Source organism: Hypomesus transpacificus, unplaced genomic scaffold (genome assembly GCF_021917145.1).
Source record: "Hypomesus transpacificus isolate Combined female unplaced genomic scaffold, fHypTra1 scaffold_127, whole genome shotgun sequence".
NCBI classification, from domain to species: domain Eukaryota; kingdom Metazoa; phylum Chordata; class Actinopteri; order Osmeriformes; family Osmeridae; genus Hypomesus; species Hypomesus transpacificus.
In genome coordinates this window covers 515,355-538,027 of record NW_025813704.1, presented here as the reverse complement: position 1 = coordinate 538,027, position 22,673 = coordinate 515,355, and the positions used below count along the sequence as shown (strand labels likewise).

At 43.4% G+C, this 22,673-nt stretch overlaps 2 protein-coding genes across 3 annotated transcripts; both read right to left on the bottom strand.

Annotated features, from left to right (window-relative positions):
* Window positions 1-64: 64 nt before the first annotated feature.
* Window positions 65-15,853, bottom strand: LOC124488178 (integrin alpha-D-like). The gene is given in 31 exon segments (XM_047050725.1): window positions 65-1,509; window positions 2,234-2,344; window positions 3,140-3,253; window positions 3,484-3,594; window positions 3,856-3,862; window positions 3,865-3,935; window positions 4,248-4,346; window positions 4,431-4,509; window positions 4,638-4,721; window positions 4,867-4,946; window positions 5,117-5,215; window positions 5,415-5,556; window positions 5,799-5,872; window positions 5,966-6,091; window positions 6,239-6,390; window positions 6,499-6,641; window positions 6,953-7,086; window positions 7,400-7,612; window positions 7,789-7,929; window positions 8,193-8,326; window positions 8,737-8,860; window positions 10,634-10,707; window positions 11,110-11,260; window positions 11,696-11,846; window positions 12,025-12,167; window positions 12,286-12,413; window positions 13,180-13,294; window positions 13,707-13,777; window positions 13,883-13,977; window positions 14,105-14,210; window positions 15,665-15,853. Coding segments are annotated over 31 exon segments (3,417 nt in total). The 5' UTR covers window positions 15,705-15,853; the 3' UTR covers window positions 65-1,404.
* Window positions 15,854-18,840: 2,987 nt separating this feature from the next.
* Window positions 18,841-22,659, bottom strand: LOC124488175 (C-type mannose receptor 2-like). 2 transcript variants are annotated; one of them, XM_047050721.1, is made up of 6 exons: window positions 22,483-22,659; window positions 21,616-21,661; window positions 21,110-21,511; window positions 20,546-20,902; window positions 19,394-19,503; window positions 18,841-19,137 (listed from the first exon to the last, which is right to left on the bottom strand). In XM_047050721.1, the coding sequence occupies exons 2-6, from the start codon at window positions 21,650-21,652 to the stop codon at window positions 19,015-19,017; spliced, it is 1,029 nt and encodes a 342-aa protein (XP_046906677.1). In that variant the 5' UTR covers window positions 21,653-21,661; window positions 22,483-22,659; the 3' UTR covers window positions 18,841-19,014. The 2 variants fall into 2 exon arrangements, with proteins under 2 accessions (XP_046906677.1, XP_046906676.1); XM_047050720.1 differs by having other exon boundaries at window positions 21,616-21,656; window positions 22,483-22,649.
* Window positions 22,660-22,673: the final 14 nt, after the last annotated feature.

Sequence of the window (22,673 nt, the reverse complement as noted above, 5' to 3'; positions counted from 1 at the left end):
ACAATCTTAGACATTTTACTAATCATGTAGCTGTATCTGTTATATATATATGATGAGACAAGGCCACAAGATCAGTAGGCTTTACTTCATTTCATGTTACCCCACAACCTGATTAATAAGAAAAAATTAATTATACCGTGATAAGGATAAGGTTATCTGCTAGTTACAGAAATGTCATTGACATCATCAGTACTGTCAGATACAAGAGACAGTTCACAACATTTAGTAGCTGTGACTTGTACTGCTAAACAACCTCGAACAACGCCTCTACCTCATTTGCAACATCCCTTACTTGGCCGATGTAAGAGAACGATGCAAAGCAGACATACAGGAAAGGCATGCAGTGTTTATTCAGGTGCTTTAAAAAATATTTCATCTAACTACCATGCATCTACAAAGCAACACTTTACACGAAGGTTACATTTACTACCATGCATCTACAAAGCAACACTTTACATGAATGTTACAATAACTACCATGCATCTACAAAGCAACACTTTACATGAAGGTTACATTAACCACCATGTAGCAACAGGAATAGTAACAACATTGTTGGTATGTAGAAAATGATGTGTAACTAAATGGTGAGGGGGGTGAGAGGGGTGAGGGTAAATCTCCTACAGGCAATGGAATTGGCCTGTGGTGACATAGGTGTGGAGTGTTTTCAAGGCTGGATCCAGCTCACCAGAGGGTTTTTACCCAGTTTTTTCTTAATCTTTGTTGACAGTACTAAGTTGTGATGGTTACTATAATATGTTCAAATCAAATCCAATTTACAGTATATATATAGCCCTTTTTACAAGCAATGTCACAGAGGGCTTCACATAGACCCATAGAACCGCCCCTCAGCCAACCTCAACCCTCAAGGAAGACAAGGAAAAACTCCCAGAAAAACTCACTAGAAGAGAGGTTGGCGAAAGAGAGGTGCAGAACACAGCTGAACATAGTCATACAGCAGGAAAGTGTCAGAGGGTGTTGAAACACCAAAATCCAGTGTTTCAAAATCCAAAATAAATTTTCTTTATTTTTAAGTAAATTAATTTACTGTGTATACATAAACAAATTTGTCTTTACATTTAACTACATGCCCTGGATGCTGTGCTTTAACACATTTTGTGTTGTGTCTACTGATTGCTCCATAGTGTTTATATATCGATTAGCTGTGTTTATGATCTGAAAGCTTTTTTAACTTTGAGCACAAGTGAAATGGTTTAGGGGCGAGTGTATGATTTTGCCAGAAGAGTCAGAGGTTTTGGAAATTTAGTTTTAAGATTATTTTTTGTGTTTACAGTTTTGAGAAAATTAGTGACTGTTTTAAGAAATGTGTCTTAGAAATCGAGAAAAACTAACACGTGTCTCCCTCAAACACACTCCTGGATGACACAGCAGCAGAAGTAGGCTCCACTAGATGTTCTCCTCCAACACGGTGTTCTCATGTTCAGGGTCCGCTCCTTCGGGATCATCTGAGTTCTCCAACATCTGCTTGTACTGACTCTTAAAAAACCCAGCCTGGGGGAGAGGGAGAGAGGAGAGGGTGAGGGAGAGAGAGGAAGAGAGAGAGAGACACAAAGGAGAGAGAGGGAGGGACAGGGAGAGAGAGACAGGGAGAGAGAGAGAGGAGGGGGGGGACCGGGGGAGGGGACCGAGAGGGAGACCGAGGGACATAGAGAAACAGAGAGAGGTAGAAAGAGACAGTGTGAGACATAAGTCATCCTCCTGATATAATCCTTAACTTCTAAAAGCAGTATTTTCTGTATAATTGTATTGCATTGTTTTGTACAACTACCTGTAAAATGTAAAACACACAGGTTGAATGTGTAATGCTTAAGAGTAACCCAGCCATACCATTACGCATAGCAATGAAGATGACTTTATAAAGACCAAGCATAACAATCCTGATGACCTTATAAAGACCAAGCAGAATAATCCTGATTACCTTATAAAGACCAAGCATAACAATCCTGATTACCTTATAAAGACCAAGCATAACAACCATGATTACCTTATAAAGACCAAGCATAACAATCCTGATGACCTTATAAAGACCAAGCATAATAATGATGATTACCTTATAAAGACCAAGCATAACAATCCTGATTACCTTATAAAGACCAAGCATAACAACCATGATTACCTTATAAAGACCAAGCATAACAATCCTGATGACCTTATAAAGACCAAGCATAATAATCCTGATGACCTTATAAAGACCAAGCATAATAATGATGATTACCTTATAAAGAGCAGCCGTGATCAACGCCAGCAGCACCAGCCCCCCCAGGGAGCCACCCACGATCTCCTTAGTCAGGTCCACCTCAGGAAACACCTCAACGTACGTTTCTACCTGCACACCAGGAAGGACTCAAACATCAGCAGTGTTTCTACCTGCACACCAGGAAGGACTCAAACATCAGCAGTGTTTCTACCTGCACACCAGGAAGGACTCAAACATCAGCAGTGATTCTACCTGCCCACCAGGAAGGACTCAAACATCAGCAGTGTTTCTACCTGCACACCAGGAAGGACTCAAACATCAGCAGTGTTTCTACCTGCACACCAGGAAGGACTCAAACATCAGCAGTGTTTCTACCTGCACACCAGGAAGGACTCAAACATCAGCAGTGATTCTACCTGCCCACCAGGAAGGACTCAAACATCAGCAGTGTTTCTACCTGCACACCAGGAAGGACTCAAACATTAGCAGTGTTTCTACCTGCACACCAGGAAGGACTCAAACATCAGCAGTGTTTCTACCTGCACACCAGGAAGGACTCAAACATCAGCAGTGATTCTACCTGCCCACCAGGAAGGACTCAAACATCAGCAGTGTTTCTACCTGCACACCAGGAAGGACTCAAACATTAGCAGTGTTTCTACCTGCACACCAGGAAGGACTCAAACATCAGCAGTGTTTCTACCTGCACACCAGGAAGGACTCAAACATCAGCAGTGTTTCAGACAGATAACCTGGACCACATACCAGCCATGATGTCCTAGTCCCACCATGAGTCAGAACACACACACACACACACTATACACACTATACACACACTATACACACACACTATACACATACTATACACACACACACTGTGTCATGCTAAGGGACACAAGGAAGGGATGATGATGGCTACCGTACCTTCTGGATGGGAGGGTTGTTCTTGGAGTCCTGGGAGTCGTAGATGTACTGGTCTCTGTCGTAGTCCAGGGTGGCCGTGCTGGTCAGAGAGAACTGGCCAGATGTCAGGCCAATCTGAACGACAGAAACACCTCACAGGTCAGAGGTCAAATCAACTACCTGGCTTCTTCTGCTGAGCTTCATAACGACCCGTTCACTCAGGTGTGCTGGAGCAGGGAAACATCTAGAACAAGCAGGACAGGGGTCCCTGAGGACCAGGGTTGAGAAAGGCTGCTCTAACATGATCTATCAAACCAGCAGGTATATCTGACAATATATTCGTGAAGAGATTGAAGCTGTGTTACCTGTTCTATCCATCCTGAACTGATGTTTCCAGAGACGCTGTAGAGGAGGGAGTCGTCTCTTTTCACGAACACGCTGCAGGTGAACACGCCACACCTGGCCACCGCACAGTCCTGCACACGCACACACACCAGCTTCATGTCTGTATGGACACTCACACCATTTCTGCTGTCGATATTACATACTAAAAACATGTTATGATTTTTTATAAAGTGTGTATATGTGAAGCCCTCTGTGATATTACTTGTAAAAAGGGCGACACACTTTTTGTAAAAATATGGTTTGATTTGAAATCGACGGAACGACGTAGTCGACGGTCACAACAGCTATACAAGGTTTGTCCTTTCTAGAGGACTCAGATTCCTGCTGCTTACCAGAGAGGATTTTCTCTCAACTTGTCCACAAAGTCTCTGACAGTTGCTTCCTCATCTTTTCCTCTTTTGCATCCTGGAATCTGTGACAGAAATAGTTTGTTTATGCGGAACAATGTGACGTGTTGATTCATAAACAGACATCTAGGCTCCATAACAACTCATGACAACAACCCACTTGTATACATACTGTATGTTCCAACAGTTCCAACACTTGTTTAAACCAGGTGTGTAGGTTTCATTACACTCTACTGGTACATGTGCCGCCCACTTCTTGAAAATGCCAATCTCCCACCCCCCTTATTATTAAGAAAATTGATCCATTAAATGTATAATTTTCTGAAAAAAAAACCATGCCTGTGGTTTAAATGTTGGTGATTATTCATTCCTCTCACCTGCATCCCTCTGGAGTCAACCCAGATGTCTGTCTCACCAAGCTGCATGGGCACCTTGATTATCACGGTAAGGTTGAAATCTCTAGCAAAGTTTAAAACCTGAGAAAAAGAAAAGGAAGTTGTAGCATTCCTGAATTATGTTCCAAAACCAGTGAAGCGATGGTGGAGACCTTCCTCACACACCTTGAAGGACTGCAACACAGGTTTCTGCAAATCGTTTTTCTCAGCAGTGAAGTTTATGTAGCTCGTAGATTCCTCAACTCTGAACGAACAACATCAAAAACTTTAAATCACAAAACTCGACATGTAGATTCCAGTAAATCAAATACAACCATATATAAAAATATCTCTACTTAAACATTTACAGTTTGATAAAGGAGTAGCACACACCTGGAAAGCAACACATAAATGCTGTACTGCACCCCGATGTCTCTCTGTATGAACAGGTTACTCCCTGGGGCATGAACGTTTCCACTGGAGGGGTTCGAATGAGGACATTAGTGGAGATACAGCCACACACATCATAACACACTGCAGAACATATGGCAGTTTATGACAGCTTGTGACAGTTTGTGACAGCTTATGGCAGCTTATGGCAGCTTATGACAGCCAATCAGACCTTGTGGCATTGGCACTGAAGGTCACCCTGGGGTCAAACTGACTGTTTGTATCTATTCCATAGGAGATGGTGAAGACAGCCTAGACAGACACAGAGACAGAATTAAAACATTTTCAAGTACATGTTTTACCCTGAAGCCGGTTCTAAAGCAGTAAGAGTGTTTATGGTGTTGATGTGGCTTCTCATGGATGAACACAGCGGTGTAGGTTTCATCATACAGAAAATGTCAAAAGTGATGTGAAGGACCGACCTTGCTGTTGGTCTTGAAGATGGGCTTGTCGATGGTGCATTCGCTTCTTCCTGTCGTTCCTTCAGATTCACTATCTAACGAGCTGCATTCGACTCTCCCCTGTCACACAGCCAGACACACAGACACATTATCATCCCTGTTCAGTAACGCATGGATCGTTCTTCAGGATGTGAGACACTTATCATCACTATTCAGTAACGCATTGATCGTTCTTCAGGATGTGAGACACTTATCATCACTGTTCAGTAACACATGATCATTCTTCAGGATGTGTTTGTGGAGCAGAGAGCAGCCTTACCTGGACGGGGGTGAAGCGTCTGTAAGAGAGGCCGGCAGGGTAGCGAAGGACGACCCGGCTGTTGTAGGAGTTCTCCTCCCTGCTCTCCATCGACACGGTCAGAGTCAGCACGTCGTCGATTCCTACCCTCAGCTCAGAGGAACTGACCGACACACACACACGGTTGAAAAAGGTCAGATATTCTTTTGGCCTTTTTGATATCGACAGAGAGGGTTGGAGAGAGACAGGAGAGCAGGGAGGGAGAGAGACGAGGACATACAGGAAATTGCCCAGGCCAGAATCAAACCCAGGCCCCTTCGCTCCGGCTTTAGCCTGAACGGTACGCGCACTACCCTGTGAGCCATCCTAAATCAGCTGGTTTCCTTGATGATCCGGTGATCTTACCCAGTAAAATTAAAATCCACTTTGAGGTTGTCGATACAGTTGCCATCAGATCCACAGTTGATCTCAAAGTCCAGCTGTAGGATGAGAGAATATGTTAAATGGTTTCATTGATGTTAAACTGTCCTGAAATAAGGGTTAAACAGCTCAGAGACCAGGGGGAAACTGACCGGGTGATTGGAGGTGGTGGTGGAACCCTGGAGCAGGCTGGGAGAGAGAGAGTCTGAGGAGGGCAAGCCTTCAAAACTGAACGAAACTTCATTGTGGACTGAGTTGAGAGAGTCCTCCGGGCAAGCCTAGAGAGAGAGTACACATTCTGATCTTTATACCTAAAAACCCCCACCACACACACACACACACACACACACACAGATACGCACACATACACACACAGATACACACATGCACATACACACAGGCACACACGCAGGTCTCACACCCACCTCAATGAAGAAGTTGTGTTTGTTGCAAGCCCTGTTCTGGTCCAGGGTGACCATGTTTGTGTCCTGTCGTTGTTTGAGCTGAAAGTAAGCACGGAAGTTGGGTGCTTTGCGTCTTGCGTCCAGTGTCAACGTGTAATTAACCTGCGCTCGAGCTGGAAGAACAGTTACTTCAGATTAGGCTCCAATCACACACTCATGGCGGTGAAGGTAAACTGCAAACTACGTTACAATGCAAATCAAAACAAGTCCAGGAAAATAACCTGTTTGTCCTTGAGTGCGCGGGTTCATGGTGAAGCAGACTGTCGCGGTATGAGGAAGAGGGGTCACGCAGTCTGAGTGACTGGTGGAGATTCTGGTCGGGTTAAAAGACACTTCAACATTCACGGTCACTATGGGTTTGGACCTGGAACATGAATACAAAACATGAAGAAAAATATATCAGCAAAACCTCTAGTAATTTTTTTTTTTCTAAAAAACATCTGGTAATTTTTTTTCTTCTAATTAGTTAATTAATTCTACAACAAATAGATTCTTTCTGCTTTGGAAACTCTAGAATTGGGTTACCCAACCCTGTTCCTGGATAGCTACCTGCCTATAGATTTTTGCTCCAACCACACTTATTTGACCTGATTTAACACACGTTTCCTGACCAACCAGCTAATCATTAGAATCAAGTGTGCTAGATTAGTGTTGGAGCTAAAACTCTAGAAACACCTGAGTAAGACGACGGCCCCCTTGGAGCCCACGGCCATGTCCGGGAGAGCGTCCCCACTGAGGTCCAGAGACGACTGGCTGATGGACAGGCCAAAGAACTTCATCCCAGAATGCACCTCAGACCCTGGGATTCTCTACCGTGGAGGAGGAACAGAAGTGATCATGACGCAGACTGATGTGCAACACTGTTGTCACATCAGAGCGTCTGGCTGTTTCCTAGACCAAGGGACAGTTTTCACACCTGTGCCTTTTCTCAAAATCGACTTCCTCACACAGACCTGGGAGTAGAGGCTGTACCTGGGAGTAGAGGCTGTACCTGGGAGTAGAGGCTGTACCTGGGAGTAGAGGTTGTACCTGGGAGTAGAGGCTGTACCTGGGAGTAGAGGCTGTACCTGGGAGTAGAGGTTGTACCTGGGAGTAGGCTGTACCTGGGAGTAGAGGCTGTACCTGGGAGTAGAGGTTGTTGATGCCGCCTCTCTGCCCGTGGAAGATGTAGACGCTCCCCTGGCCGTCGTCCTCCAGAGGAGCTCCCACCGCCAGGTCGTTGAACCCGTCGTTATTGAGGTCCGGCAGAGGGGCGAGTGACATGCCAAACCTGCTCCTCTCTCCTGCCTCCCCCTGCAACATGTTCTCACGTCCTCCAGGAAAGGACACTCCTTTCTGGACAGAAAAAAAACAAGTTGACAGACTTTGAAACAACATTGGACTACTATCAATTTCATATGACCAAAACAACAATTGATCTGATGGTTGTGAAATATTCAAATTGGTTTTTCGTCTAATGAAGTGTAAGCCAGTGTAGAGCTTAACATTACAGGGCGTGATACTTTAAATACCTTCTTAGTAAGGGTACAGATGAATATCATTCCCTCTCTGTCTTTATCTGTGTACATGGGAGACGACACCAGCACCAGGTCAGAGTAGGAATCACCATCCACGTCCATCGCACAAACCACCGCCCCAAAGTACGCCCCAATCTGAGGGACACACAAATAGAAACACCTTTAACCTGGACCCGCAAGAGGTGAAACACCTTTAACCTGGACCCGCAAGAGGTGAAACACCTTTAACATGGACCTGCAAGAGGTGAAACAACTTTAACATGGACCTGCAAGAGGTGAAACAACCAAATTGTAGATTTATGGTAGTTCTCATTCTTATTTTATTACTTCATAGTTCAGTATTTCAGTCGTACTTTATTATTTTACTTCATGAGCACTTTAACCAGTAGCACACCGACCTGTCCTGTAAACTGTAGAGTCTGGTCGGATCTCCCTGGGGACGTGACCATCACCTGGCCCCTGTGATCCGCCCTGGGAGCACCCACCACCGTGAAGGTGCCAAACCTCGTCCTCGCAGTGCTCATGGAATAACCTACGGAGACAGGGAGTGCAGGGGCGTGTCCAGACATTTCTGATAGGGGTGGCACAAGGGGTGGTCCGCCTCTGATTGGGCATATAGCCAATCATATTTTAGGATATTGGGGTGGCCAATCAGATTTAAGGGGTGCCCCGTGCCACCCTAGGCCACTCCCTGAACACGCCACTGAGTGAGTGGGGAAGAATTTATCTTCTTATTTATCTTCTTCACCAAAACATATTGTTGACTTGGCAGGACGGAATGAAATAAAAAATATCTCATCTTGCGACTGGCGACAATTCTGCCAAATGATCTGAGCTGGGTTTGGATGAGGGGCCCAACTAGGACTGGATTTACGTCATCACGTAATCTAGCGACTTTTCAGAGAGCCAATTTCAGGTGAGATTTTTTGGTCAAAGTCTTACCCAGGTAGCTATCAGACTCCCCATTCATGTTCTGGTAGAAGGTGGGCTGCCGGTCTCTGTTCACGTAAGACTGGAACCCTCCTTTCCACTGGAAGGCTCCAACAGTTCCTATATGATATCCTCCCTGAAGGAAGCAGCGATTTTAACCGAACAGCGAAAGACATTCCCCATTGTGTCTTATGACTTATGTGACTTATCAATTGCGACAAACAATTAGGAAACAGGAACAAAGAAAACACAGCACTGTGGAAACGTAGCCGTCATTAGGATCATTGTAAAAAATTCAAATCCTGAATCACATTCGGTTTCACGTTATCTGATAGTAGTCGTTTTTTTGGGATGCTGTCGGGACATGTAGTGACGCTGTAGTGATGCTGTACTGTAGTGACGCTGTAGTGACGCTGTAGTGACGCTGTAGTGACGCTGTAGTGATGCTGTAGTGACGCTGTAGTGATGCTGTAGTGATGCTCTAGTGTAGTGACGCTGTAGTGACGCTGTAGTGACGCTGTAGTGTAGTGACGCTGTAGTGTAGTGATGCTGTAGTGTAGTGACGCTGTAGTGATGCAGTAGTGACGTTGTAGTGACGCTGTAGTGATGCTGTAGTGACGCTGTAGTGACGCTGTAGTGACGCTGTAGTAATGCTGTAGTGACGCTGTAGTGATGCTGTAGTGATGCTCTAGTGTAGTGACGCTTTAGTGACGCTGTAGTGACGCTGTAGTGACGCTGTAGTGTAGTGAAGCTGTAGTGTAGTGACGCTGTAGTGATGCAGTAGTGACGTTGTAGTGACGCTGTAGTGACGCTGTAGTGTGGTGACGCTGTAGTGTAGTGACGCTGTAGTGTAGTGACGCTGTAGTGACGCTGTAGTGACGCTGTAGTGACGCTGTAGTGATGCTGTAGTGACGCTGTAGTGATGCTGTAGTGATGCTCTAGTGTAGTGACGCTGTAGTGACGCTGTAGTGTAGTGACGCTGTAGTGTAGTGACGCTGTAGTGTAGTGACGCTGTAGTGATGCAGTAGTGACGTTGTTGTGACGCTGTAGTGATGCTGTAGTGACGCTGTAGTGACGCTGTAGTGACGCTGTAGTAATGCTGTAGTGACGCTGTAGTGATGCTGTAGTGATGCTCTAGTGTAGTGACGCTTTAGTGACGCTGTAGTGACGCTGTAGTGTAGTGACGCTGTAGTGTAGTGACGCTGTAGTGATGCAGTAGTGACGTTGTAGTGACGCTGTAGTGACGCTGTAGTGTGGTGACGCTGTAGTGTAGTGACGCTGTAGTGTAGTGACGCTGTAGTGACGCTGTAGTGATGCTGTCGTAACGCTGTCGTGATGCTGTAGTGACGCTGTAGTGATGCTGTAGTGATGCTCTAGTGTAGTGACGCTGTAGTGACGCTGTAGTGTAGTGACGCTGTAGTGTAGTGACGCTGTAGTGTAGTGACGCTGTAGTGATGCAGTAGTGACGTTGTAGTGACGCTGTAGTGATGCTGTAGTGACGCTGTAGTGACGCTGTAGTGACGCTGTAGTAATGCTGTAGTGACGCTGTAGTGATGCTGTAGTGATGCTCTAGTGTAGTGACGCTTTAGTGACGCTGTAGTGACGCTGTAGTGTAGTGACGCTGTAGTGTAGTGACGCTGTAGTGATGCAGTAGTGACGTTGTAGTGACGCTGTAGTGACGCTGTAGTGTGGTGACGCTGTAGTGTAGTGACGCTGTAGTGTAGTGACGCTGTAGTGACGCTGTAGTGATGCTGTCGTAACGCTGTCGTGATGCTGTAGTGACGCTGTAGTGTAGTGACGCTGTAGTAACATGCTGAGGTACCTCAGGAGAGTAGTGACATGCTGAGGTACCTCAGGAGAGTAGTGACATGCTGAGGTACCTCAGGAGTGTAGTAACATGCTGAGGTACCTCAGGAGTGTACGCAGCACTGAATCCCTCTTGTGCCATCTCCATCTCCAGTGACGCTCCTGCAGCCTGCGATCCTGTCACACACACACACACAGCTCATCAACGACGGTCCAGTTTTGAAGTCCGTTCAGTGGTCCGGTCTACTCGCTACAGTCCCGTGATATACTGTACACTCCAGACAGGATATACTGTACACTCCAGAAATTAAAATAATGTATTACTGCTCATCAACAGACTGCATTGTGTAGTGTTCATGTACTGTTGCAAGTTAACTATCACAGACTGAACATTTTAGTATTTTATGTTACTGTACAATATGAGAAACTGAGACAATATGAGATTGTCCTGTGGTTTCAAACTGTTCAAACAGTACTGTAAATAACATATTGAATGGTGTGTAAAAATTGTTGTTTCAGATGCTGTAGAGACCAATGTTTTATTGTTTCTGTTGGTATTAAAGTGCAGAGTGCCCTTACCCTCGATATTGAAGATGCTGTTCTGCAAAGTTCTGCTGATTTGGTTAAGTGCTTCAAAGCTGCTCACTTGGAACACATGTGTCTTAGAAGGAAGTGAGGCGATTGTGTTCAACTCGTCTTTTGCGCTTTGTTTGTTGAAGGCAGAGCCCACCTGGGAAGAACACAGACAGTTTACTACATCTGTTTATCCACAGAGAAGCATCGCTTTTCCTTCCACAGTTTTCACTATGTGTGAATGGTTTGTTGTCTTAAAACAACTTTTTTGTGCTAAGAGAAATTTTTTTCTAAAGCATCAAATATTCAAAGAACATCTGTGTGGATCACACTACCAAGGGAAGTCAAAAACCCAGGTTGAAGAACCTGAAGCTAAGGGCCACGAAGCATCTATGCAAATGTTGAATCCTATATTGTTTATATGCACTAAAATCATAATAATCATGTGTTCATTTGTTTAACAGATGCTTTAATCAAAAGCAACATCAGATTAAACCTGCAACCTCTTAAACTGCAGACAAGTACTCTAACCACTGAGCTAGATCTATGCCCAACTTTGTTTAGTTTTATCCGAGAGTCGGTCACGTCTTACCCCAATAGCAAATCGAACAATAGACTTCCTGTTGGCTGCTTCAGTAGCACTCGGGAGGCGGCCTCCATCCTGAGACTCTCCATCTGTGATCACGATCAGGATCTTCGACGCTCCGTCCCTCGACCCCCCACGAGCTGAAAATACCTCATCACTAGAAATCAAAACAATTTGAGGATTAGCGATCATAAATATGTTTGATTAGTGAAATTAATTTAGTTTAGGCCCCTTTAATGAAAGCAATAAAACACATCCACTTTTGTTTTTCTTCAAGTGTTGGATGTGTCTGTTGTTGTCTACTACTGTGTGTACGTCTGTGAAATGTTCCTTACACAACTTTCTGGATTGCAGCAGCAGTATTGGTACCTCCTTTCTGTTGATTGATGACATCAATCTGGCTTTCCCAAATTTGAGGTTGAAAATCTTGAAAATTAAAATGAACGTTGCAACTAAATGAGTACTGGGCCACAGCAAACTGCAAAATTAGAAAATGTTTGGAATTAGACATTGACAAAGTGATAGGCAGTGATATTAATCAATACATTGTCCTGTGAAATCCCTTTTTAAAACAAGGTAGAAGAACAAAGTCTTACCTTGGTATTCTTCCCAACTAGCGTACGGATCAGATTTTTGAGAAAAACCTTCATTTTAGCAAAGTCTGTTCCACCGACGCTGCCTGATCCGTCCAAAAGGAAAGCGATATCGGTCTTCCCAGGGCATTCTGGGAAACACAGCAAACACAGAGAGACGTGAGAGGGAGGCAGACAGCAGGGGGTCTGTCAGGAATACCTGTCAGGAACACCTGTCAGGAACACCTGTCAGGAACACCTGCCAGAAACACCTGCCAGGAACACCTGTCAGGAACACCTGCCAGAAACACCTGCCAGGAACACCTATCAAGAACAACTGTCAGGAACACCTGTCAGGAACACCTGCCAGGAACACATAAAACTGTGTGCCAGAGTTTTTACATGATTCATCTTTGAAAACCTGAAAAAAAAAACTTGACTAGAATTGTTCACAGGAGGGCTTGATGACATCAGAGGCCGTGATGACATCAAAGGGCTTGATGACATCAGAGGCCGTGATGACATCAAAGGGCTTGATGACATCAGAGGCCGTGATAACATCAGAGGGCTTGATGACATCAGAGGTTGTGATGACATTAGTCATGAAAAATTCAACACACATTCACTGCATTCCACTGAAGAGCGAATTATCATTTTTTTCATCAAAACATGAACACAGGTATTTACAGGTGGAGACATCCTCACTAATCTCAAACTTTAGCAGAAACATCATTTGTCTTTATGAAACAATAATTGTGTGACAGAGGGGGTCAGTAAAGCTCAGTGGTTTGAGCTTGTGACTTCAGACCAAGAGATCGCAGGTTGAAAACCTCCCGTACGTCGTTTTGGATAAAAGCATCTGCTAAAAGAAGACGTAACAAACATTAATGGAAGGACAGAGGATGTTTCCGTGGTTACCCTCTAGGGAGGCAGGGAGAGGAGGACCAGGGGAGTCACTTCCATCTATCTCCAAACACAAGCCGTTATAGGTGGTGATGGCCTCACACTCTCGAGGGATGGTTGGGCCACATACCTGGAACAAAGAGGATAGTCAGGCTGACCTGGTAGGTGAGCATGTGTGGCAGCAGGAAACAGTGTGGGATTGGTTGACGTAATCAGGCAGCAGTGTGGGATTGGTTGACGTAATCAGGAAATTGGGATTGGAAAATTCAAAATTCACAGTAGCCTACAGCCAGTGGAAATGTTAGGTAATTTTTTGTGGACTTTTATTCACCATTTCAGTAAAATACATCAGCTTTGTCTTCCTGAAGGTGTGGCCTCTAAGTGGCGCTTGTTTGGGAGAACACATTTGTGAAATGTGGCGAGCATTGTGTAATCTCTGATATAATCTGTGTTCGCACAACCCAAGTGTTGTTCTAATCACTTAGCAAAAACTGAAACGATCGAAAATACCATCCCCACACTCACATAAAGACCGGACGTACCATGGTGGTTTGGGATGTTGGATTCTTTGTCATTGTCAAACCCAGAGACATGTTGACTGCATGACTGGGCACTAGAAAACACGTTTATGGATTACAAATGGAAACACGTTTTGATGCACCTCATATGCTTAACATGATTATTTAAAGAGCAGATCGTCTCAGTACAGGATCTTTACCTGGTATAGATATCTCAGTACAGGAGTTGATCGAACACCTGTAAACCTTTCCTCTCCTCTCTCCATCCTGCTCCAAGGGGGCGCTGGTGAGCAGGCTGCAGCCAGGGCACAGACATGTTCAGCAACATACAGCAGGAGCAGCACATCTAACTGGAAATCACACAACCTGGAAAGCTTTTTTGCATGTCATGTAAATGTGCTGCTCAGGCTTTGTGCTCATACCTGCTGCTGTCTCTAATCACCACCTGGTATCCAAACCCAGCAGCAGGACTGCTAAGGTACTTCCAAGCCACAGACTCCATGTTGAAAGCCAAACAGCCTTGCAGCACTAACCAGAAAACAAGAAACATTTTATGATAATTGTATGATATGCAGAGATTGGAAGTAACAAAATACTTTGTTACTCTACTTAAGTAGATTTTTATTTACTCTGAATGTGAAAAAAATAACATCATCCTTTAAAACAAAAAGTTTTAAAGGAGGAAAAGACATATTATAAAAGGTTTTTTATTTAATTTTATTTTTTATAAGTTTGCCTTATTGATGAGTAATTGATGATGCCTCTACTGTACTCTGCTCATATTTCCACAGATGGTTGTTAAGAATTTGGCGTTTTCATTTGGAAACTTTGGCAATATATTTTATTGTCACATGTAACTGAGTGACATGATGACATCACCGATGAACAAACACCCCACTCCACCCCCAAACACACACACACACACATACATACACACACACACACACACACATACACACATACACACACACACACACATATTTAAAGTATCTAGAAACCAAAAGGAAGGGAAGTGGTAGCTGTCATGTTCAGTGTCGCTACTATTGTCTTTACTTTATACAACCTTAAAAGGGCATTGATCACCTCAACTACATATGATCATTCATCCCATGGACAACACCTACTGCATGAGATACATTCTGTAGCATATATTTGGGTATATATATATAACTTTAAGTTTGAAAGTGGAACCCTGGAACCCTTATTCGGTGTAGCTGTCCATGTATAAGGTCTTAACCCCACCCCTACTCGTCCCTCAAGGATGAACCACTACTGCGGACTAACTACACATCATGCTAGTATCTAGTATCTGGTATCAATAATTAGTACCAATAGTAAATGTGAACATTACTGACTCGAAATTAAATTATTAAGAAACTTTCACTGTGGCACATGAGGAAGTGAGATGAGCTATAGCAATAATACATAACTTTAGAAACATCCAAACTTCTATAAGAAACCCTTTCTAATCTTCCTGTGTGGAAGGAAGATTAGAGTCTTGTCTTGTTCCAGCGAGCTTCTTACGTATTACCAGAACATTTGAAATACTTTCACATGTCAAAAAAGGTTGTAAATCAACACTTAGTTTGGACTTGTCATGTGTGTTGGTCTGTATTTTTTAATACCTTCCTAATACTTTTAGCTACTTGTTCTGTTGGTACTATAATTACAGCTTGATTTGAATTTAGGATTTCAACGGTAGAAGTGTGTGTATACATAAATGTTGGCGTGTGTATGTGAATGTGTGTGTATATATGTGTGTATAATATATGTGTGTATATAGGCTATTGTATGTATGTGTAAACGTAAGTGCGTTTATATTGTTAGTAACAGTAATGCCCTCTCGTTCTAACATTCTAGTCATCTTAAAAGAGCCTCAGCCAAGATATTCTGATGATAACAAATCTGAAATCCCATATTTGATACTAGCAATCCCTGTGGAAGTAGGAGAACAGAGGGAGGATGTATGAAGGTTCCCCTACCTGCCACCAGGAACAGTGAGAGGGAGAACGTCCATGCCATGGTCCAGAGCTCCAGGACAGACCTGCAGGGCCCAGAGGAACACAAACTATGACCACAAACAGAAACTCTCCAGAGCAAACATGATGATGTAGGAAGGAAAGGTGTGTCTGTCTGTCTGTGTGTGTGTGTGTGTGTGTGTGTGTGTGTGTGTGTGTGTGTGTGTGTGTGATTGTGGAAGTGCTTTTTGGTTCCTTAGACTTTGGTGTTACAATAACTTATACATGTTTTAGGTCATACAGTAGGATTGAAAACTAATGTTTGAAATACATAATCCTCTTCTGATTTCTCTATGAGGTGTCTCATCTATGAAACATGTTGTTTATCAGGCCCTTTATATAATAGTACTATAAAATAATACTTTCGAATATTAGTATATTTGGTGATACAGAATTGCTTTACTGAAGTTGCATGTTCTATGTTGGAAAGGAAGGAAACATTGAATTGGGATGGAAAAAAGATGTGATACAATTTCCCGTATTTGTCTATACTTCTGCTATCGTCCGATAGTGTTGCAAGTTTAGTTTCTAGTGTGGATTGAGACACTTGTGCTTAACTGTTGCACCGTGTCTGGTAAATACAGACTGTTCCTTGACCTCTGAAGTCCTGTAGAACTGTGCAGAACACAGAACTGTCTTCTACTGTCCTTTCCACATGAACATACAGTATGTCGCTAAATGAGTTCATTGTGAATGTAGTGGTCAAGTGGACTCATCTTACCAGACGAATGATCTTGGCTGCTTGTCAGTAAATCAAAGGCCTCATGGATTTACGCTAACGCTGTATTCATAAGGCTGTATTCATAAGGCTGTATTCATAAGGCTGTATTCATAAGGCAGCACATTTCTTGGGAACAAACTAAATATGGTGGGGTGAGTTCAGCAAACCATTCCTAAGTACCATTGTACTCTGAAAGAAAGTTAGGGTTGCATCATTGAAACTCTATTGTGCTCTGCTTTACTCTACTCTGTACTCTGTTCTCCTTTCCTTTCACTATGTGGGTGAAAACAAGTTTTTAAAGGTTGGAAAAATCTATTTGAAAAAAAGTTTGGAATAAACCTTTGAAAACAAGTTTATAAAAAAAGGTAGGGTTGCAAAAAAATACAGAAGTTTGTATCATTGATGAGAACTCTACTAAACTCTACTGTACTCTGCTCTGCTTTACTCCTCTGTTCTTCTTTCACTGCATGTCAAAAAAAAGTTTAAAAAAAATAAATCTAAATTAATGAATAACGGATTCCTGAAATTGTGATACGTATTTGCCCAGGAATACATATCACTGTTGGGTGCATAAAGGCTATTACTTTAGAACCAGTAGCTAATCTCTCTTCATGTACGGTCCTATGCAGCTGTTTTAACGGCACATGTCGCCTCATAGCAGTCATAATACAGAATACAATAATGTGCCAAAAACTTGTATAAAAGGCAACAGTTCTTAAAGTTTTCCCAATTGTTTAAGAACACACAACATTTTACATTTTAAACACAATCATAGAAACCTAAAAACTAATTTACCTGTTTATACCTGCAGTGCAGTGAAGAAAACTATATGACAACACTAATGTTGATTGTAAGAGGCCCCTTTAACAGTACAACTGGCCCCAGCTTGGCCCCCCTAATGAAATGGTGTAGAACAGGGGTGTCAAACTCATTTTCACCGAGGGCCACATCACGGGGCTGACAACTTTTTGTGTCAGCCCCGTGTGAGATTTGGTGGGGCCAACCAAAATTCAAGTGATCAACTCACCCTGGGCGCACAATGTGCTAGGACCGCCACTGGTGTGGTGTGAGAGCGCTGGTTGAAATGCGTGTGTCTCGCAGCCAATGCGTGACAGTTGGCCCTGCCTCAGCATTATGGTTGCCCTCGAAGTGCCAGTTGTAACTACAATGTAACGATGTTTACGATGTAAAAACATAGTATCTAGCTGTAGCTTTTCTGAACATATTCTGCTGCGATTGCAGTCTGCCATTTTATGCTTGGACAATCTACTGTTGTTCTTGAAGGGTAAATTTGGCATATTTATCTCCGTGTTTTTTGTCAAAAGGCCAACGGAGATTTGACTCTTTTTTCCTCCTTGAAGCTCAAACATGTATTCGTTTTTCCCATCTTTCTTGAAATTGCCTTGCATCCAGGCCGGATACAGCTTTGACTGGGGGTGCATTGAACATTTCTGGGGGGTATCACGATTATGTTTTATATTGATACGATTGATGACACTGCTTATCGATCCGAGTGTTAATCAGGCGCGGAGCCAGACATTGTAAACATTGGGGGATTAGCCCAAACCTAGGACGTATTCTGGGTTCGATGTGATGCTACATACGGACTTCCACAGTCCGTATCAATTTTTTGGCCTTCATTTCAGCGCGAAATAGCTTTTTGAGCTTTTTAACAAACATTGCCGTTTTCCAATTGGTAAAACTTTGTCTGGTGAAGGTGATGTCTTTATCATTTATGGCTCCAAAGGCTACTCTAACCCAGTTCGAGAGCGATACCAACTTGGGTTCAAACCATTCTCTCCTTCAGCCACAGGTAAACTTCGAACTTTGCGTTAAACACTGATGTGCATATACAGTGATTAGAGGCGGGATGCCGTCATTTTGCCGTAACACAATCGAAATGCATTGTGAGAGATTATGTAGTTTATGGTCAATGCATTTCGAGACTTATTTCAATACATCATTTAAGCTCCCACATAAAATGATGTGGCGTGCCACATGTTGAGTTTGACACGTGTGGTCTAGAACCTCCCCTTCCACCTGCTCAACCCTGGATTCAGTAAGTGGGAGGCTGGGCAGTGAGTTCAGCACAACCTGAGCTGCTTCACTTCTGCACCCATCATCCGTACATTCAGAAATGAGAACCAGTAAGTTATCTACATCTACTTTAAGCTCTCTATGCAAGTATAACTTAAGTTTGTTGTTTGTTGAGAAAACAAAGGGGATATAATTACACATGAAATTGAAGCAAAATCTCTAACTAATATAGTAAGCAATCCCAATTTAAATGATAATATACTCAAACCTTTTTGTAGCACAATCTTAGACATTTTACTCACAGATAAAGAACATCTATGATTATGATTGATTTCAAGGTATATGTAGCTGTATCTGTTATACTTATATGATGAGACAAGGCCACAAGATCAGTAGGCTTTATTTCATTTGATGTTACCCCACCACTTGATTAATAAGAAGAAATAAACTGTATGAAGTGATAAGGACGTCATCTGCTAGTTATAGAAATGTCATTGACATCATCAGTACTGTCAGATACAAGAGACAGTTAACAACATTTAGTAGCTGTGACTTGTTAATGACACGTGTCTCCTCTTCCTCCCTCCTCCTCCTCCTCCTTCTTGTGGAAAACCTTCCCATCCTTCTGCTTCTTCCATCTCAGCGTGCTGTGCTCTGGGATCCTCCCAGCTGCCTTAATCTGGGGGCACAGTCACACTGTCATGGTTACACCACATTATGGGGTGTATTGTAGAACACTGAACTAGTCTTGGATCAGTATGTGTGTTTCACCAACCTGTCACTGTCAGCTACATCTGTAAAGGGTATTCTTACTGCAATAACAATCCTTACATGGTTCTAGGGTGTAACTGCTGGTTGTCTGTAATGACTGAGACTTTGACTACACATCATGTACAGTCAGAGGACTGCCTTCCCTCACACAGGGAGACACTCACTTGCTGCAAGATGGAGTCCAACATGGCAGGATCCTTTAAGTCAAACGGTAAATTAGGAACCAGTTCCAGTCTCCCCACCAACTTCACCTTCGCAGGAGTCTTAGTGCTCCCTGTGGTGAGAATGAGGAAGTAGCCGTTATAACACAGTTGTATTATTATTAGTACATCATGCAGGATTATAAAGTTAAATACACTGACATCTAACGCACTGTTGACACGATTCATTTTACAGTAGTGACACAGCTCCTTAATGCTTTTATGCTCAAACAGAATGTTTTCTTTTTTTTATGGGTAATTCACCACCAAATAATTTAGTTTGCAGTTGAGTATTAATTGAGTCTTATTCCATCCATCTGGTGAGCAGGTTTATTAACTACATGTGATCTCCTACAAACACCCTGCAAGCTTTCATGCTGTAGTGAAACCCCCATTTCAGTGGTGTGGTCTAGTATGAAGTAGAGGGCATACTGTCACTCTGCCAAGTCCCCCGCCATGTATCACATGTGTCCTCTATTTAAAGCTCCCATGAAAAACCTCAAAATGTCACTTTATGAGTATTTTAGCTTTTATATTTATTCATTTTTAACATTAATATGAGTTCCCCTAGCCTGCCTATGGTCCTGCAGTGGTTAGAAATTGCGATAGGTGCCCAAGCCCTGGGTATCCTGCTCCGCCTTTGAGAAAGTGAAAGCTCAAATTGTCCGATCTGGAATTTGAAAAGTTACATCCCCTTTCTCTGCTTTGCCTGCCCAGAGAATGAAAAATGAGGTACGACCGTGCAAGCGCATATTGGTGTTTCCTGGAGAGACATCATGGATTGCAAACGAGCGAAGCATGGCAGTTAGCCCCGCCTCTTTCTTCCTCATAGCATTTAAAGCTACAGACACAGAAACGGCACGTCCTAAGGAAAGCTCATTGTGGGACTGCTCGTAGTGGCTGTAATTCAGCACCAAGGCTGAATTTCGGGAAAGAGACTTCAGATACAGTATTAGGGGACCACTAAGGCCAATATAAAAGCATCCAAAAACAGCATGTCATTGGACCTTTAATAAAGGACATACAGGAAACCCTTGTTAGTATAGGCCTGCTCATCACCTAGAATACACCACTGACACGTTCAAACCACACTGGCAGCTGCCAAGTCTCACTCACCATTGTGGCAAATAACATATTTGGATGAAGAACAACTGTCGTGAGAAAACCACTGCCATGAATCATGTGGATGTGTGTCGGCACAGTCATAGGTATTGCTGTCCAATGGTTGGTCAATCCCCCAGTATCTGAAGGAGGAGGTAGACTGGTCAGACCACTTCCAGTCGTCTTTAAACAGACCGATCCAGACGATGGCAGAGGAATTCTGTCCCAGAACAAGTTGCTGTATCTCGATGTTTTCAGCCTGGTTTCTGATGCTGGCCAGGTCTGTGTAATTCTGTCTGCAGTACATCTGCGCGTCTCTCCATGTTCTTGGTTCTAGAACCAGGATGTACTTCAGCTTGCCAGGATCATTACCTAAGAGTGTCCATCATCAATATTATTTAGTCATGTATTTTTTCTTTTATGTAACCAACATATTTCCTCATGAAAAAATATCAACCCTCTGCCTTTAAAACAAAAGTGTTTTTCTGCATCAGTTATTTCCTCTAGAAGGCCATGGCAAGCAAACATGCATCTAATAACTGAAAGATGTGTTGTTAGGAATAGAAAATACTAACTCACCACTATGAGAACAGACAAAAGAGTAAGTATTTGTACATGCATAGTCTCTCCATACTCCTGTTTCATTGCTGACCAGTGCAGCGCAGGGCTGGCCTGTGATTGGCTCTGGCTGGGCCCAGTTCCTGTACTCCGTCTCTCCTTTTCTGTAGAACTGACTGCCTGAAAGAGACCACTTCCAGCTGCTGACACTCCTGTTTCTAGTCAGTCCTGTCCAAACATAACCAGTGACAAGACCTGTTTGGTTCAACATGTTCTGCATGTCCTCCATGCTGTCTACAGTCGCCAGGTCAACAAAGTGCTCTCTACAGTAGCTCTGGGCAGCAGGCCAACTCAGTTGAGTTGGACTGCTGTTGGTGACCAGATGATACTGATGGAGTGCACAGGCAGAGAGCACCCAGAACTCTGCAAACACATAATCATCTCATTACTGAGTTTGTCCTGAGCTGGAGAGGCTGGAAGGTTGTAGGAAGTGTATTGACTAGACTGATGACTTGAAAGACTCTTACCAAGGAGCAGGGCAACAGATGAGACTCTGCACTGCATGGCTCTGATCTACACACACACACATAGATACACACACACATAAATACCCACATACACAAACACATACCGGTAGATAAACACATTAGTATTTTGTAGTTTCCTGGGATAGTGGGATACCCCAGTAGGCTAAGGCCGGGTTTGAATCCAGCCCAGGCCCTCTGCTACATCTCTCTCTCTCCCTCCCTCCCTCCCTCCCTCCCTCCCTCCCTCCCTCCCTCCCTCCCTCCCTCCCTCCCTCCCTCCCTCCCTCCCTCCCTCCCTCCCTCCCTCCCTCCCCCCTCCCTCCCTCCCTCCCTTCCTCCCTCCCTCCCTCCCTCCCTCCCTCCCTCCCTCATGTAAATCATTACATGTAACAAGGAGTTTAACAATAATAATATAACTCTCTCTCCCTACATTTCCTGTCTCTCTATCCCGTCACTATGAAATTATTAAGGAAATCCAGAATTATTAAGACAAGGCAAAGCAACCTGGCATAACAATCTGAGTACTTATATGTCATATTATGCCAGGTTGCTTTGTGTTGTCCTGTCCTAAGTATTTCAGTGCCCAGTCTGACCCTGTGTTGGGCTGTGTACCTGACAATAAAAGACTTGAACTTAAAACACCCCCAAAATTAACATGTATTTGATTGATACTGTATCACCCAACTGATACAAATTTAGGATGAATTGAATTAATATTTTAAGTGTGGATGTATTTATAAAATTCTCATTCCACAAAAACAATCTTCCCTGTTCTGTAAATGCTACATGTAGGTGTTCTACTCTGATAAAGGAGCAGATATGTGAGGAATGCACAGGTGATAATAGGGGAAGGTAAATGCACCTTACCTGAGGAGAGAGAGGGACGTGAGCGTTGAGGTGTTCACAGCAGACTTTGACATTGAATATTTGATGTTGACATTGTTCAATTACTGTTACTATGTTCAGCCTAGAGAGGGAGAGAGAAAGAGGGAGCGAGAGAGAGACAGAGAGGGAGAGGGAGACAGAGAGGGAGAAAGAGATGGATTGTTCTATTTCCC

Excerpts from the sequence above, each read along its gene's own strand:
- LOC124488175 (XM_047050720.1), bottom strand. The coding sequence starts at position 22,535 with ATGTCAAAGTCTGCTGTGAACACCTCAACGCTCACGTCCCTCTCTCTC. Across the intron at positions 20,903-21,109 it reads TTTTGTCTGTTCTCATAGTG|GTAATGATCCTGGCAAGCTG; the intron begins GTGAGTTAGTAT and ends GGACACTCTTAG. Across the intron at positions 19,504-20,545 it reads ATATGTTATTTGCCACAATG|GGAGCACTAAGACTCCTGCG; the intron begins GTGAGTGAGACT and ends TTCTCACCACAG.